Source organism: Prionailurus viverrinus, chromosome E1 (genome assembly GCF_022837055.1).
Source record: "Prionailurus viverrinus isolate Anna chromosome E1, UM_Priviv_1.0, whole genome shotgun sequence".
Taxonomy (NCBI): Eukaryota; Metazoa; Chordata; class Mammalia; order Carnivora; family Felidae; genus Prionailurus; species Prionailurus viverrinus.
This window is the reverse complement of record NC_062574.1, coordinates 3,097,549-3,112,253: the sequence shown is the minus strand read 5'-3', so window position 1 is coordinate 3,112,253 and position 14,705 is coordinate 3,097,549. Positions and strand designations below refer to the sequence as shown.

Below are 14,705 nucleotides of genomic sequence, written 5' to 3'. Positions count from 1 at the left end.
TTCTGGAACCTGAAGTTAATCAGTGTAGGCAGTCAGGAAGGGAAGACGTGAAAACAAGAGAGCAAAAAATACAGTAGAACCTACAAGGCTGAGCCAGAACTCAATACCGATAGACCGATACCCATGTTGGTCTCTTACTGCCTCCAAGCCTCCACCTTTAACAGCTGGGAGGGCTCTGCCTCTCATCACGGAGTTGAACAACATGAACGACCCTTGCAAACATTATGCTAAGCAAAGGAAACTGGACACAAGAGGCTGGGTATTGTATGATTCCATTTATATGAAATGTCCAGAATAAGCAAATGCAGAGAAACAGAACGTAGACTAGTTCCAAGGGATGGAGGGAAGGGGGAGTAATTAGAGCAGTAGAGTGTTCTGGAATGGGATAGTGGTGATGGTTGCACATTGTGAATATACTAAAACCACTGAATTGCGTACTTTAAAATGGTAAATTTTATGGCATGTGTGTTACATCTAAAAAAAAAAAAAACCCATGGAGACTTGCAGCTGGGGAGAAATAGGACTGAATCTTTTTTTTTTTTTCAGATGTTTATTTATTTTTGAGAGAGAGACAGAGCGAAAGCAGGGAGAGGCAGAGAGGGAGTGAGTCACAGGATCTCTGTTCTGTGAGCACAGAGCCCGACGTGGGGCTCGAACCCATGAACCATGAGACCATGACCTGAACCAAAGTCAGCCGCTCAACCGACTGAGCCACCTGGACGCTCCAGGACTGAGTCTCAATCAAGGACATTTCAACATTTTCCCAGCTGGATTTCAGAAGTGCTATGAACCAATGACTCCCCGTTGTGTCTCTCATTCATATTCCCCTCCCCGCTTTTTTTTTTTTTTGGAGTATGATGAACATACAGTGTTACATCAGTTTCAAGTGTACAACATAACGATTCAATAATTCTATACATTACTCAGTGTTCATTATATGTCATTATCCCCCTTTTTAAACAGTAGCGTCTGTCAGGGTTACCCCTTGACCGCCCTGCCATGGTTTCTGGCTGTGTGGGGGTGGTCACATGTCTCTCTAGTTCACAGGTATTCAGATTGAGAGGAACTGCCCTTGACTCCCTGTATTTAAGGCATTGCATCTAAAGAGCCTCACCTCCACCTGGACCTAATTTAGGCGGCGCATTTGTTTGCTAGGGCAGCCGTAACAAAGCGCCACAGACTATGTCCTTTAAACAACAGAAACTTATTTTCTCCCAATTCTAGAGGCTGGAAGTCCAAGGTCAAGTGTAATAGGTTCGGTCTCTTTCTGAGACCTCTCTCACGCGGCTTGCAGATGCGCACCTTCCCGCCTGGTCTTTCCTGTGCACCTCGTAAGACCCTATCTCCAGCTAGTTACATTCTGAGGTACTGGGGGTTAGGGCTCCAACGTATGAATTCTGGGGGAGACACAACTCAGCCCATAACAGACGGCCAGTGTGTCACGAATGCTTAAAACTTCATCTCTGCCGGATGCCTCAACAGCTCCACGATGAGACTGTGAGCACCTTACCAGGTGACAGGTGCACCAAGTGTGACAAGGCTGGCTCCTGCCACAAGTTCCTCTTCTGGCCCTCCCCTGACTATAACCTAGTGACATCCAAATGCACCAATGAAAATCCCTCAGACGTTTGCTTGACCCCAGTAAAGGCACTTGGCCACGGGTCCTCACTCTCTCAGCTCCCCATCTGCGTGGTTGAGCCTGCTCTCTGGGTTTTCCTTCCATGTGGCCTCCATGTGGAATGTGGACCTCTTCTAGGACCTGTGGATATAATGAATCCTCCAATTTCAAATGCCTCTCTGAGTGCAATTTCCACAGCTTTGTTGGAATAATCCTTAAAGGCCCCATGAGGAGGACTTAGTTCCTCCCTTGCAACACAGTGCAATTCTGAAATTTCAGCTGATTTATGTGGTGAAAGTAACAGTGTATTTCTTCCAAGACTAAGTCATAAAGGGCACGGACACTTCCTCCTCTTCCTCCTTCCTCGTTCTCTCTTAGATCACTCACTCTGGGGGACACGAGCTCTCGACAACCTAGCAGCCCATGAAAGAGGCCCCTGTGGCAAGGAACCGTCGACAGTCATACGAGTGAACCACACTGGAAGTAGATCCTCCAGCCCCAGTCAAGCCTTCAGATGACTGCAGCCCCAGCTGACATCTTGACTATGACCCCGTGAGAGACCCTGAGCAAGAACCATTCAGCTAAGCTGCTCCCAGATTCCTGATCCCGGAAACTACGTGAGATAATGTTTATTATTTTAAGCCACCAAGTTTGGGGTAATTTGTTATCCAGCAAAAGATTATATTAGGTCTTTATCAAAAGAGGAAAATTATAGACTGGAAGCATAGCCCCCTTTATTTATGTAGGAGGCAGATAGCCTCATCCCTGTAGGCATTTGAGTTTATGACTTCTTTCAAATTACCAAATCCCTTTCTCCGATCATGACCTACATTTGCTTGTTGTTTCTTCCCCAAGGATGACCAAATCAATAAATCCTGGCTACCGGGGGAAGAAGCACAAGAGAGACGATGAGTCTGGATTTGTGGGGTGCTGCTCGGCCCAGATTTCAAGCCCACATACTCTTTGCTCAGACTGTTTGCCTGGAGCCAAGAAGCTGCACACCGCTCGTCAGGTATGGTTAGGGACAAGAATCTCAAAAGAGCCAAAAAAAATCAAATAGAAACCAGTCAGACGTATTAGGTTGAACCTTATGAAATTGGCAGCATTTAACTGCGGAAACAGCAGTATCGGACGGCTTGGCCCGCTAAGACATACAGCTTTCATCTACCTACCCCACTCGGATTTTGTGCCTTCTCTCCTCTAGCTGGCTGGCGTGGCGGCTCCATCTGGAAGGATTCGACAGATCGGCCACAGCGGCTCTCCTGGGAGACCAGCCTCTCCGTGCGGGATGTCTGAATCCCAGCGGTCATTGCCGGTGCTGCCCCAGGCAGGTGCCGCACGTGTTCGTGAGGCTCGACGAAGTTCGTAATCCAAAAGGGCAATCTGTGTCTCGGTCGTAGGGCCTGACTCTCACGGTTTTATTCCTGCCGTTACACAGAAAGCTTGGTCGGAGAGCAGGAGCAGCCCAGAGGGGTGTCAGAACTGGTGGAGTTGAGAGCGGTGGTGATGGAGTGGCAGAGGAGAAGGTGTGGACGGAGGTCGGGGTGGAATTGGAGTTGGAGTTGGTGCCGGTGGTACCCTGGCCCAGGGCGCTGGGACCTCTTGGTCACCTGAGGACACAGGAGGTGGGATGGCTGCCCAGCACACAGGGTACAGCCACAGCCCAGGTAACCTGCCTCTCACCTTGTGGCCAGTTTGCTCTTGAGTCGTTCACTCCCTATAAACCAACTGGTCATAAGTGATCTCTCCTCCTCACGCCCCCCGCCTCCTAGCAAATGTTGGGATGCGGGTGACGAAGTGTAGAAAGGCGTGGCTCTCGAGACGCCTTTCACCGGGGCACAAGTGTGCTGTGGGAGAAACGGGACGAGCCCAAAGGCTCCTAGGCAGGAAGAGTCGGGAAACGAAGTTGTTCTCTCTCCCTTCCTCGCCTTCTTCAAGCTGTTGTCTTGTCTCAACCACTCCCAGACACGGTAAGCAAGAGACAATTTATTCCCCATCGGCCCCGCTGTCAGCCGGCAGGAACAAGGGGGGCGAGTGCGAGGCTGACCTAAAATCCTCCCTCTCTAAGTCCTCGAGGTGAGGAGAGCCAACCTACCCAGGGCTTCGAGAAAGGATGAGGAGAGGGATTCGGACGAGAGGCGGCCGAAGTTGGCGCCAGGATTTCGGAAAAGGTTACGGAGATGCCTTCTTTCCCTCCGGACCCAGGGCTTCCTCCTGCTTGACCGAGGCGTGTGAGACCCCCGGCTCACTCGGAAAGTTCTGTACTGAGCTGGAACCATTGCTGCAGGACGCGGCCCGGCTGGGACAGTTCATAATCACGCTCCAGAAGTGTTTGTGGTTGAAGTGGCAGAGGGCCGCTGGCAAAGGACAAAGGGATGGGGGACAGGAAATGTGGAGAACGGAGGAAAGCAAGCGGCAGGCCAGGCGAGGTGAGGCCCAAGGGGACGTGAATCCTAAGAACCTACCTCCCTACCTCCGGGCCTTACCAGCCCCTCCCTCCCTCCACACTCCCTCGGCCCTGAGCCACCTCCTTCCCAGGGCCCCCAGGCCACTCACCGCAGGTGACATACAGGACAAACACCAGCCAGCCTATGAAATAGCTCCAGCCGATGGGGACAGATAAATTCCTCTTCAACTCAAAGATCCAGAGGTTAATAGGGAACAGCAGGAGGGTGGAGAAGATAAAGGTAACTGGGAGACAGGAAGCCAAGAGATCTTCTCACCTAAGAATCCCCCAAGGATGCTCCCTTCTGTGCTGAGTTAGCGCAGCCCCACCCAACTCCACCTCTCCAGGGAAGGGGGAAATGGGGGGACTCCATTCTCAGCGCCCACCCCCCCGCCCCACCCCCACCAAAGGAAGGAAGAGGGAGGAGTGCCCGGGAAGATGTGGCTTGTGAGAAACTGAGCTCCATTCCCAGAGCTAGGGGTACCTTCAAAGAAGCTCAGGATGGTCCCGATCCAGCTAAAGAAGGGCGGTCTCTTCAGACCAGGTAGATACGGCAGGTGCAACCAGACGGTGAAGACAAAGCCCAGCCCCAGGGTCAGGCAGAAGGTTATCCGGGCCACCCCGAAGACCGGGTGATTTTCCCACAGCTTAAAACTATCTGGAGAAAATGAGAATACAGGACGAACTCAGGATTCACAAGAGAAAAAAATATATAATCAAATGAGTAATTACGAGAAAAAGTTAATAATCGAAGAAATGCACATTTGAGGTAACAATGAAATGTGACTTTCACTTATTAAATAGGCAAGGGTTCTTTTTTTTTTTAATGTTTATTTATTTTTTTTTTTTTAAGATGATTTTTTATTTTATTTTTTTTTAATTTTTTTTTTTCAACGTTTATTTACTTTTGGGACAGAGAGAGACAGAGCATGAACGGGGGAGGGGCAGAGAGAGAGGGAGACACAGAATCGGAAACAGGCTCCAGGCTCTGAGCCATCAGCCCAGAGCCTGACGCGGGGCTCGAACTCATGGACCGCGAGATCGTGACCTGGCTGAAGTCGGACGCTCAACCGACTGCGCCACCCAGGCGCCCCTTAATGTTTATTTATTTTTGAGAGAGAGAGAGACAGACAGTATGAGCGGGGGAGGGGCGGAGAGAGAGAGGGAGACACAGAATCCGAAGCAGGCTCCGGGCTCCGAGCTGTCAGCACAGAGCCCGATGCGGGGCTCGAACCCACGAACCGTGAGATCATGACCTGAGCCGAAGTCGGACGCTCAACCGACTGAGCCACCCAGGCGCCCCGGCAAGGAGTCTTAACATGGAGATTGTTTGAAAATCCCAACCATACGAAAATGAATAACTCAATAGAAAAGTGGGTTGGGGAGGAGGGCCTGGGTGGCTCAGTCGGTTAGGTGTCCAACTTCGGCTCAGGTCATGATCTCCCAGTACGTGAGTTCAAGCCCCACAGGAGGCTCCACACTGACAGCACGGAACGTGCTTGGGACTCCCTGTCTCCCCCCTCTCTCTACCCCTTCCCCACAAGCTCTCTCTCTCTCCCTCTCACTCAAAATAAATAAGCAAATAAATAAATAAACCCCCCCTCCAAAACTTAAAATATTTCATTCTTTCATCCAGCCAAGCCACTTTGGGAAATCTATACCAAAGAATTCATACTAAACACAGGGGGGAAAAAAAACTTTATGATTAACAAATTTGTTGCTTCTTTTTTCACAAATATGACATTGGAAATAAACTTTGCCAAGAATGGAAGAATAAAAGTCAAGTAAAAAGGTGACAATCCATTTACTTGATATATATCTATTAATTCATATATATTTTTTTAATGTTTACTTGTGAGGGAGAGAGCACGGGTGGGAGAGGGGCAGAGAAAGGGAGACAGAGAATCCGAAGCAGGCTCCAAGCCGTCAGCACAGAGCCTTATGTGAGGCCTGAACCCATGAACCGTGAGATCATGACCAGACCCGAAGTCGGACACTCAACTGACTGACCCAATGTCCCATCTATTACAATATGGAAACGTTTACTGTATCTTTATAGACATATTTAAAACACTATAAATTAAATTAAATTAATCTAGAAGATATAAAATTGTTTATGAAGACTGAGTACAGCTGCGTAAAAACTATTCAAAATTTGTTCAGTTGTTTTTTTTTTTTTTAACGGCTGGCTCAGTCGGTGGAGTGTGCAACTCTTGATCCCGGGGTTGTGAGTTCGGGCCCCACACTGGACATGGAGATTACTTAAAAATAAACTCTTTAACACATAATAATAAATAGGGGCGCCTGGGTGGCTCAGTGGGTTAGGCAGCGGACTGTTGATTTCAGGTCAGGTCATGACCTCACGGTGCGCGAGATCGAGCCCCGGGTCCGGCTCTGTGCTGACGTTGCAGAGCCTGCTTGGGATTCTCTCTGCCCCTCCCCTCCGTTCACGCTCTTTCTCTCTCACTCTCTCTCTCTCTCTCTCTCTCTAAATAAATAAATAAATAAATAATTTAACGGGTGCCTGGTGGCTCAGTAGGTCGAGCATCTGACTCTTGACTTTAGCTCAGGTCATGATCGTAGTTTGCGGGATCAGGCCCCACGTCAGGCTCTGCGCTAACAGGGTAGAGCCTGCTTGGGATTCTGCGTCTCCCTCTCTCTCTGCCCCTCCCCTGCATGTTCACGCTCTCTCAAAAGTAAATAAATGAACATTAAAAAAAAACAAAACAGGGGCGCCTGGGTGGCTCGGTCGGTTAAGCGTCCGACTTCAGCCAGGTCACGATCTCGCGGTCGGTGAGTTCACGATCTCGCGAGATCTCGAGTGATCTCGCGTGAGTTCGAGCCCCGTGTCAGGCTCTGGGCTGCCGGCTCAGAGCCTGGAGCCTGTTTCGGATTCTGTGTCTCCCTCTCTCTCTGCCCCTCCCCTGTTCGTGCTCTGTCTCTCTCTGTCTCAAAAATAAATAAACGTTAAAACAAAACAAAACGCTCTGGTTTTGCGCGAGAGCTGAGAAAGGAGGCCCAGCGCCGGGAGAGGAGGTCAGACGAACAAGAACTAGAAGAGAAAGGCTGCAAGGACACCGGGAAGGAAGGAGCAGGGAAACCAGACACGGAAACCCAGAGCTGGCCCAGAAAAGCAGGGCCTGAGGGAGAAGGGAAGAAAAGAGGCTGGGGCCCGGGCCTGGGAGAGAGCATTCTGGGGACTCCCCTGAAGCTCGGGGTTTGCAAGCCTAGAGGAAGGAAATCCCCACCTCCAAGGAGGCTCTTCTCCCAATACAACGGGTGTGTTGTGTGATTGAATGATTGACATTCCCTGAGAGTCGTGCCCCCGGCAACATTGTCACAGGCGCAGACTGGGCTCTGAGCTCCTCCAGAGCAATGGTACCTTCCCTTGGGTCAGGCAGAGGCCTCCGGCCGGGACGGACGGGAGAATGAAAACCGATCCTCGGCGGTCTCTGCCGGTGAGGCCATCTTGCAGGGAAACAGCACTGGGGACGACCAGAAGGAGGGGACGAGGCCACAGGGCGCAGACGGCGCGACCGAGGCGGGCCGGTTCCCCCGGGGCGGCGACAGGGGCGCGGAGGGTCTCACCTTTCCCGTTTTCGGAGCTGGAGCAGCTCTTGGATTTGCAGATGTACAGGAGCCCCATGGACATGAGACGAGCCGACGTGTAGATTCTCGCGCTGACGTTGGTGGGCCAGCGCTGGTAGACGCGGCTCCCGGAGAGGCACAGCCACTTCTTGGAGAACACCATGGCCAGCAGCAGGATGAAGGCGACGAGGCTGAGCTCCGAGGCCAGCACCCGCGCTACCCAGCGGGAGCTGTGCGTCATCCTCCACCACAGGGGCAGCACGGAGAGTCTCCGGGGCTCTGAGGGGTGCTCCCCGGGCACCTGCCTGTCACCGCTGGGGTCAGCCGGCCAGCTCTCTTCTTGCGCCAGGCTCCCCTCCGCCCCGTCCTGCTTCCCAGCCCCCCCTTCCCTCGCCGGGGTTTGGATGCTCATCCTTTTTTCCTACCGGCCCGGGAAATCCAGCCCTAAAGGCCCCTGCCCCCATCTTGAGCACTCCCTGTCTCTCCTCCTAACCTCCACCCCATCTCCACCTTCCCTTGCTGGGCTCAGTGGCCCCTCATCCTTTAAATATTTGTAGCAGGCAGAGTCCTTGCCACCACAGGGCCTGGGGTCTGGGAAAGAAACAACCTATTCAGTAGGACCGGGCCCCTAACTGCCATGGAACTTTCCAATATTCCGGGGGCGGGACAGTCAAGTGGGGGAGGGGCCCAAGGTCACGGGCCCCACCCCCCCAAGAGCTGCGGTTTCTGAGGGTCCCCTCTTCTCTTCCCACGTCCTCGGCCCTGACCCCACCCCAAAATGCTGACAGAGGGAGCAGGGAGAAGGCGAGGGAGTCGGTCCTCAGAAAAGCAGCCTCCCTAAGTTCTTTGGAAATGTCTTCCAAACGTGTGACCGGCCATCTCACTACTCCCCCCAACCCCTCACCTCCCTCCCGCCTCCACTCTGCATCTTCTTCCCTTCCTTATTTCCCCCCAGCACCAGAAGGGGAGGACATAGGATAAGGAGGGGGTAAAGGAGTGTCACACGAGCTGAAATTTTTCTTTTCTTTTCTTTTTTTATGGTTTTATTTTTATTTTTTTAAAAAGAATCTCTACACCCCACGTGGGGCTCGAACCCACAACACCAAGATCAAGAGCCTCACGCCCCACCCACCCACTGAGCCAGTCAGGAGCCCCACAGTCTGAGATTTTTCTCAGCTAGGAGAAAATAAATCTGAATCACCTGGGGCAGCCTGATCATAGCAGCTTCTAGACCTCAGACCCCCAGGAGCTCTGGCAAGGAAAAAGCCTTTCAGATTTGGGATGCGAGTTTGAATCCCATCAGAGTTGGTTCACTCTGAGGAGGCAGTAGTGATCCACGTGGTTAAGAACACAGGCTTTAAGGCAGAGAGAGGAACGTGGGCCAGCGAACCTGCATGCATCCAACAGCTTCTTTGTGCCTCAGTTTACTCACCTGTAACACAGGAACAGTAACCCTCCTCGCAGACTCCGTTTCAGTATCAAATGGGATAATAAACAATGAGCACTAATTGCTGCATAGTCAGTTTCCAGAAAGTGATAGTTGTTACAGTTACATTATCATTTTCATCCTTCGTGCTCTCTCGCTAGGATACGGAGAAGGAAAAAAAAAACACACAGGTTTTTGGAAGGCATCCTTGCGCCTGTGAGTGGCTACAAATGATGGAAGGAACCCAAAGAGGCCTAAGCAAAAGGGGAGTTCATGGTGAATCCCAAGGTCACGTGCTCAGCAGGACCGGAAGTACAGCCAGAATCAGGAACTCAGATCCCGTGAGGGCTCTTCCTCCGTTTCTTAGTTTGTCCGGCTGCCGTAACAAAATGCCACAGACAGGGGAGCTTATAAACAACAGAAATGTGTCCCTCGCGTTTTCAGAGGCTGGAAGTCCAAGTTCGTGGCAGTCCAGCATGGTCCGGTGAGGGCCCGCTTCGAGGTCTCGGGCTTTTTGCTGTATCTTCAGGCGGGGCCAGGGAGCCCTGTGGGGTCTCTTGCCTAAGACTCCAATCCCACTGGCGAGGACAGAGCTCGGGCCCTGGTGGGGACAAGCGCCATGCTCAGAACCGTCGGCCGCGGTCGGGAGGCACCCGGGTCCAGGAGGCTGAGCAGAACTAGTGATTTCAGGATTCTGTTTCCTTCCTTGGGTCTCATTTAGTTCTCCTGGAGTTTCTAAGAGCTTCTCATCCTAATGGCCACACAAAACAACATGGAAGAATCTTGGAAATATGTTTCCTGAAAAACGTAACTCCCAGAAGTCTATGCTATAAATACGATCCCAGTTCTAGAGAGTTCCTAAACAAGCCCAACTAAACTCAACGTTGTTTAAGTATACACACTACTATGATGGCATGGTACGTTGTAAAAATCAGGGGCGCCTGGGTGGCTCAGTCAGTTGAGCGTCAGACTCTTGATTTCGGCTCAGGTCATGATCTCATGGTTCACGGGATCGAGCCCGGCCTGTCAGCGTGGAGCCTGCTTGGGATCCTGTCTCCATCTCTCTCTGGCCCTCCTCTGCTTGTGCTCTTTCTCAAAAATAAATAAATATAAATAAATATCAGCAGAGGGATGCCTGGCTGACTCAATCAGAGGAGCGTGCCACGCTTGATCTCAGGGTCGTGAGTTCAAGCCCCACGTTGGGTACAGAGGTTACTTAAAATAAATAAATAAAATTTGGAAAAAAAATGAAAATCAGTAGAATGATAAACACAATTTCCCAGGAAAGGCAGGAAAATGGGGCAGAGAGGATTACACCAGGCACACAGGTTATTAGTAATAGGTTATTCATTCCAGTGCTCGGTGCACAGGCATTTATTATATTATAATAATTTATAACCAACAGATATGTCATATAATCCTGTGAATGTATCAGATGCTGTTTTTCAAAAGGTAATTAAAAATAGCTGGGGCGCCTGGGTGGCTCAGTCGGTTAAGCGGCCGACTTCAGCTCAGGTCACGATCTCGAGGTCCATGAGTTCAAGCCCCGCATCGGGCTCTGGGCTGATGGCTCAGAGCCTGGAGCCTGCTTCCGATTCTGTGTCTCCCTCTCTCTCTGCCCCTCCCCCGTTCATGCTCTGTCTCTGTCTCAAAAATAAATAAAACGTTAAAAAAAAATTAAAAAAAAAATAGCTTAACAGTGGGGAGCCTGGATGGCTCAGTCAGTTAGGCTTGATTAGACTCGTGATTTCGGCTCAGGTCATGGACTGGGGGTTCATGGGATCGAGCCCCGGATCCGGCTCAGCACTGATAGCTTGGAGCCTGCTTGGGATTCTGTCTCTCTGCCCCTCTACCACTCATGCTCTCTCTCTCTCTCTCTCTCTCAAAATAAATACATAAACTTAAAAAATAGTTTAAGAAAGGAAATTCAATCCTAGTGATTATAGGCCTGCAGGGAAATCTATGTATAAAGTCACAATATATAAGGTAAACACTATTAGTTAGAGTTTCAACTTTCAGACTCAACAGACAGACAAAGCACGGAAGACTTAACTATGGCTACAGAAGTAAACATAGCCGTTATCAGCCTCGATGTGGTCCAAGTAAAAACTCAGAAGAGGTAAACTGGAAGGGGGCGAGGAGAAGAGAGCTGAAGGGAAGAGTGGGGGACCTGACAGCAGGGTCTCCGCAGAAAGTTGGGGAGGGTGAGCACTGCACAAGAGCGCACAGCGGAAGGGGTGGGTGAGAACTGAGGTCCAGTCTGCATTCTGCTCAATGAGCGATGCCCCTCCAAGGGGGCTGCATTGAGCAGGAGGAAGAGGTACTTTGTTCTCTGTCTCCTAAAGGGGCTCCTCCCCCCAAGACAACCGCCCCAGCATCTGTTCAGAGGGGCTGCCTTTTGACCACAAGGTTCGAGGCACAAAGGTGCCTGGCAGAATCGCAGTCCTGGCCAACCAGCTGCTGGTGTATCAGCGAGAGCTCTCCGGTTGCGAGCACGAACCCAGACTGGCTGAGCTGGGCAAGAAGGAATGCCTCGGGGCAATACTGGGTGAACACAGACGCAGAGAGGAAGCTGAACGTCCAGGCGAGTCTCAACGGGAGCCAGGGAACGTGGCCCCTCTGCTCACTGCTTCCCCTCAGGTGACCCCACTCACCCCCACCCTTGCCCGTTCCTGATCGGGATTCCGAATCTCAGAGTCTGACTGGCCTCGACTGGGGCACGTCTCCACCTCTGGAGGTGGGAAGGCGGATGCCCGGACCGACAGCCCACCAGAGCCACACGGACTTGGGGAGCGACAGCCCCCCAAAAGAAAGGAAGCCGAGCAGTCAAAAAAATAATGGTAACATGGTGCTGCCCGGCACCCCCAGTTTGCCAGCTGTTTCTTTGTTTGTTTTAATGCTTGTTTATTTTTGAGAGCGAGAATCCGAAGCAGGCTCCAAGATAATCAGCGCAGAGCCCAATGCGGGGCTCGAACATGAGATCATGACCTGAGCCAAAGTCAGACACTTAAGCGACTGAGCCACCCCGGCGCCCCCAGTTCTATTTTGTTTTGTTTTGTTTGTTTTCAGTAGGGTCAGCACCCAACGTGGGGCTTGAACTCATGACCCCAAGCCAAGACCCAAGAGTTGCATTGTCTACCGACTGGGCCAGCCAGGCGCCCCTGCCAGTTTTTAAAACAGTTAAAACGTGCACTTACCGTGTGACCCGGCACGGCCAATCCTACATGTACACCCAAGTAGAATGATAGTTATCACACAAAACCCCGTACAAGAATATTTATAATGGCTTTATCTGTAATCACTTAAAACTAGAAACAAGCCAAACGTCCCTTCACTAGGGAATGGACAAAGTCTGATGTATCTGTGCACTGAAATATTAGTCCACAACGAAAAGTAGTGAAGTACATAGATGAAGCTCAAATACACTAAGTTTAGCATAAGAAGCCAGACTTGAAGGCTACATACTGTATGGTCCCATTATATGACGTTATAGAAAAGGCAACATTCCAGGGGACAGAAAACAGATCCGGGGTTGCCAGAGGCTGGAATTGGGAAGGGGTTCACCACAAAGGGGCACAGAGAATCTGAGGAAGGAGGGGCGATGCAAGTCCTTTGTTTCTCAATCATGGTGGTAGTCACGTGACTATAGATGTTTGCCAAAAACCTCAGAACGTTACACTAAAAAGGGTAAATTTTCCTGTATGTAAATTGTGCCTTTAAAATACACCCTCATGGGGCACCTGGGTGGCTCAGTCCGTGAAGCCTTTGACTTCTGCTCAGGTCATGATCTCAGGGTTCCTGAGTTCAAGCCCTGCATCGGGCTCTGTGCTGACAGCTTAGAGCCTGGAACCTGCTCCCGATTCTGTGTCTCCCTGTCTCTCTGCCCCTCCCCTGCTCACGCTCTGTCTCTGTCTCTGTCTCTCTCTCAAAAATAAGCATTAAAAAAAATTTAATAACAAAATAAAACATTGTTGAATCAGTATATTGTACACGTGAAATTAATATAACACTGTATGTTAACTATAATGGAATCAAAATTGAAATAAATAAAATTTAAAAATGGGAAATATATATATATATATATATATATATATATATATATATATATACCTTAAAAATTATACCTAAAAAAGAGGGGGGGGGAGACCATATTTTACAAATAGCAAAAAAGTGACTTCTGTGTTCTCGGGAGGGAGGGTGGCATAATTCCCACCAACAAGATTTATGTTAGGGGCACCTGGCTGGCTCAGTCAGTGGAGCAGACCACCCTTGATCTTGGGGTTGTGGGTTCGAGCCCCACCTTGGATGCAGAGATTACTTAAAAATCTTAGAAGAAAAACAAGATTGAAGAGTGGGGGCAGACATTCATGCCCAAGAACTCAATCGTGATGAAGGAAGAGCTGAAATGCCAAGCTTCTGCCAGGGCCCAGAACCACCGCGGGAGACGGAGAGACGGTAGGGGCGCGAGCGTGGGGAGGGCCCGGGGGCCCGGGGAGCGGGTGCCCCGCACGTGCCCTCTGCCTGCTCCTCAACTCCTCAGGGGCTCCTCGGCGGGAGGGGGGTGTGTGAGAGCGCCACCCCCATCCTGTCTCCCGCAACAGGCGAGCACAGCGAACCCGGAGCCGGAGCACCAGCCGCAGGACGCGTCACGGACCGAAGGCAGGAAGCCCTCCTCGCGCGGCAGGTGTCGGTGCCGGCACGGAGGGGCGGAGCGTGGAGCCGAGAGGGGGCGGGGCCCGGCGCGGAGGGGCGGGGCCAGGACTGGGGACGGGGCCAATCCCTGAGCGCAGAGCCCAGGGAGAACCCGGCCACGCCCCCGAGGGTGCCAGCCGTCCCGGCGCGGGCGCAGGGCGAGTTCTGCCCCTCTGCACCCCTCTACCCCTGGCCCGTGGCTCTCTGGGGCCGCTGGGTGGCGAGTCCGCAGTTCGGACTGGGCGTGCTGCGGAGCAAGGTCTGGGGTTCGCCAGGCAGGCGGAGGAGCGGATACCCTACTCCTGCACCGGATGGGGTGCCCGTCTGGTGAACTGGCCAACCCAGAGAGCAGGAACCAGCACTTATCCCTGTCCCTGAAGAGAGGAGGCGAGCCCAGCGAGCAAGGAAGGAGGGGAAAGAGACTAGCTCTCAAGGATGGACAGAGAGCCCGGCTGAAGGGCTCTGGAAAGGATCTCAGGTAGAAGTGGGCTGGAGGGCTCAGTGGGGCCAGGAGAGGGGAGAGAGCCAGTGAGCAGCATGTGAGGAGAAGGGGCCAGCTCCTCTCGTCCACCTCTTGCTTGTGGTCACGATTGCATCCCCCTCCACCACGACGATGTTGACCCAGAGGCCATAAAAGGGCCAGCCCAAAGAGAGGCAGGTGCCCTGTCCTATCTTCATTGGCATCGACTCCCCAAACGTGGAGACCACGAACACGAGGAGCAAGGTTGGTGGTGGAGAAAGGACTTACTGACTCAGAGAGATTCCCGGGGCGGCCCAGCTCCCCCACCTGCACCTTTCCGGAGCCTCTGACAACATCTGTTTCCTAAATCCCCCCAGCATGACAGAATGCGAAGGAATGGGGGTAATGGCAGCCCCAGGACTCCCCACGTGGGTCGGCGAGCCTATCATCACCTGGGACATTCGTACCTGCTACC

General features: G+C 51.8%; 1 protein-coding gene across 2 annotated transcripts; it reads right to left on the bottom strand.

Annotated features, from left to right (window-relative positions):
• Positions 1 to 2,670: 2,670 nt before the first annotated feature.
• Positions 2,671 to 8,285, bottom strand: ODF4 (outer dense fiber of sperm tails 4). Of its 2 annotated transcripts, none has more exons than XM_047832891.1 (4): positions 7,653 to 8,285; positions 4,549 to 4,722; positions 4,175 to 4,309; positions 2,671 to 3,228 (listed from the first exon to the last, which is right to left on the bottom strand). In XM_047832891.1, the coding sequence occupies exons 1-4, from the start codon at positions 8,062 to 8,064 to the stop codon at positions 3,095 to 3,097; spliced, it is 855 nt and encodes a 284-aa protein (XP_047688847.1). In that variant the 5' UTR covers positions 8,065 to 8,285; the 3' UTR covers positions 2,671 to 3,094. The 2 variants fall into 2 exon arrangements, with proteins under 2 accessions (XP_047688847.1, XP_047688846.1); XM_047832890.1 differs by lacking the exon at positions 2,671 to 3,228 and adding an exon at positions 3,767 to 3,975.
• Between the last annotated feature and the right edge of the window lie 6,420 nt (positions 8,286 to 14,705).

Coding starts and splice junctions, on each gene's coding strand:
- ODF4 (XM_047832890.1), bottom strand. CDS start 8,064: ATGAGCATCCAAACCCCGGCGAGGGAAGGGGGGGCTGGGAAGCAGGAC. Junction 4,310..4,548: donor CATCCTGAGCTTCTTTGAAG/GTACCCCTAGCT, acceptor CCTGTCTCCCAG/TTACCTTTATCTTCTCCACC. Junction 3,976..4,174: donor TGTCCTGTATGTCACCTGCG/GTGAGTGGCCTG, acceptor GTCCTTTGCCAG/CGGCCCTCTGCCACTTCAAC.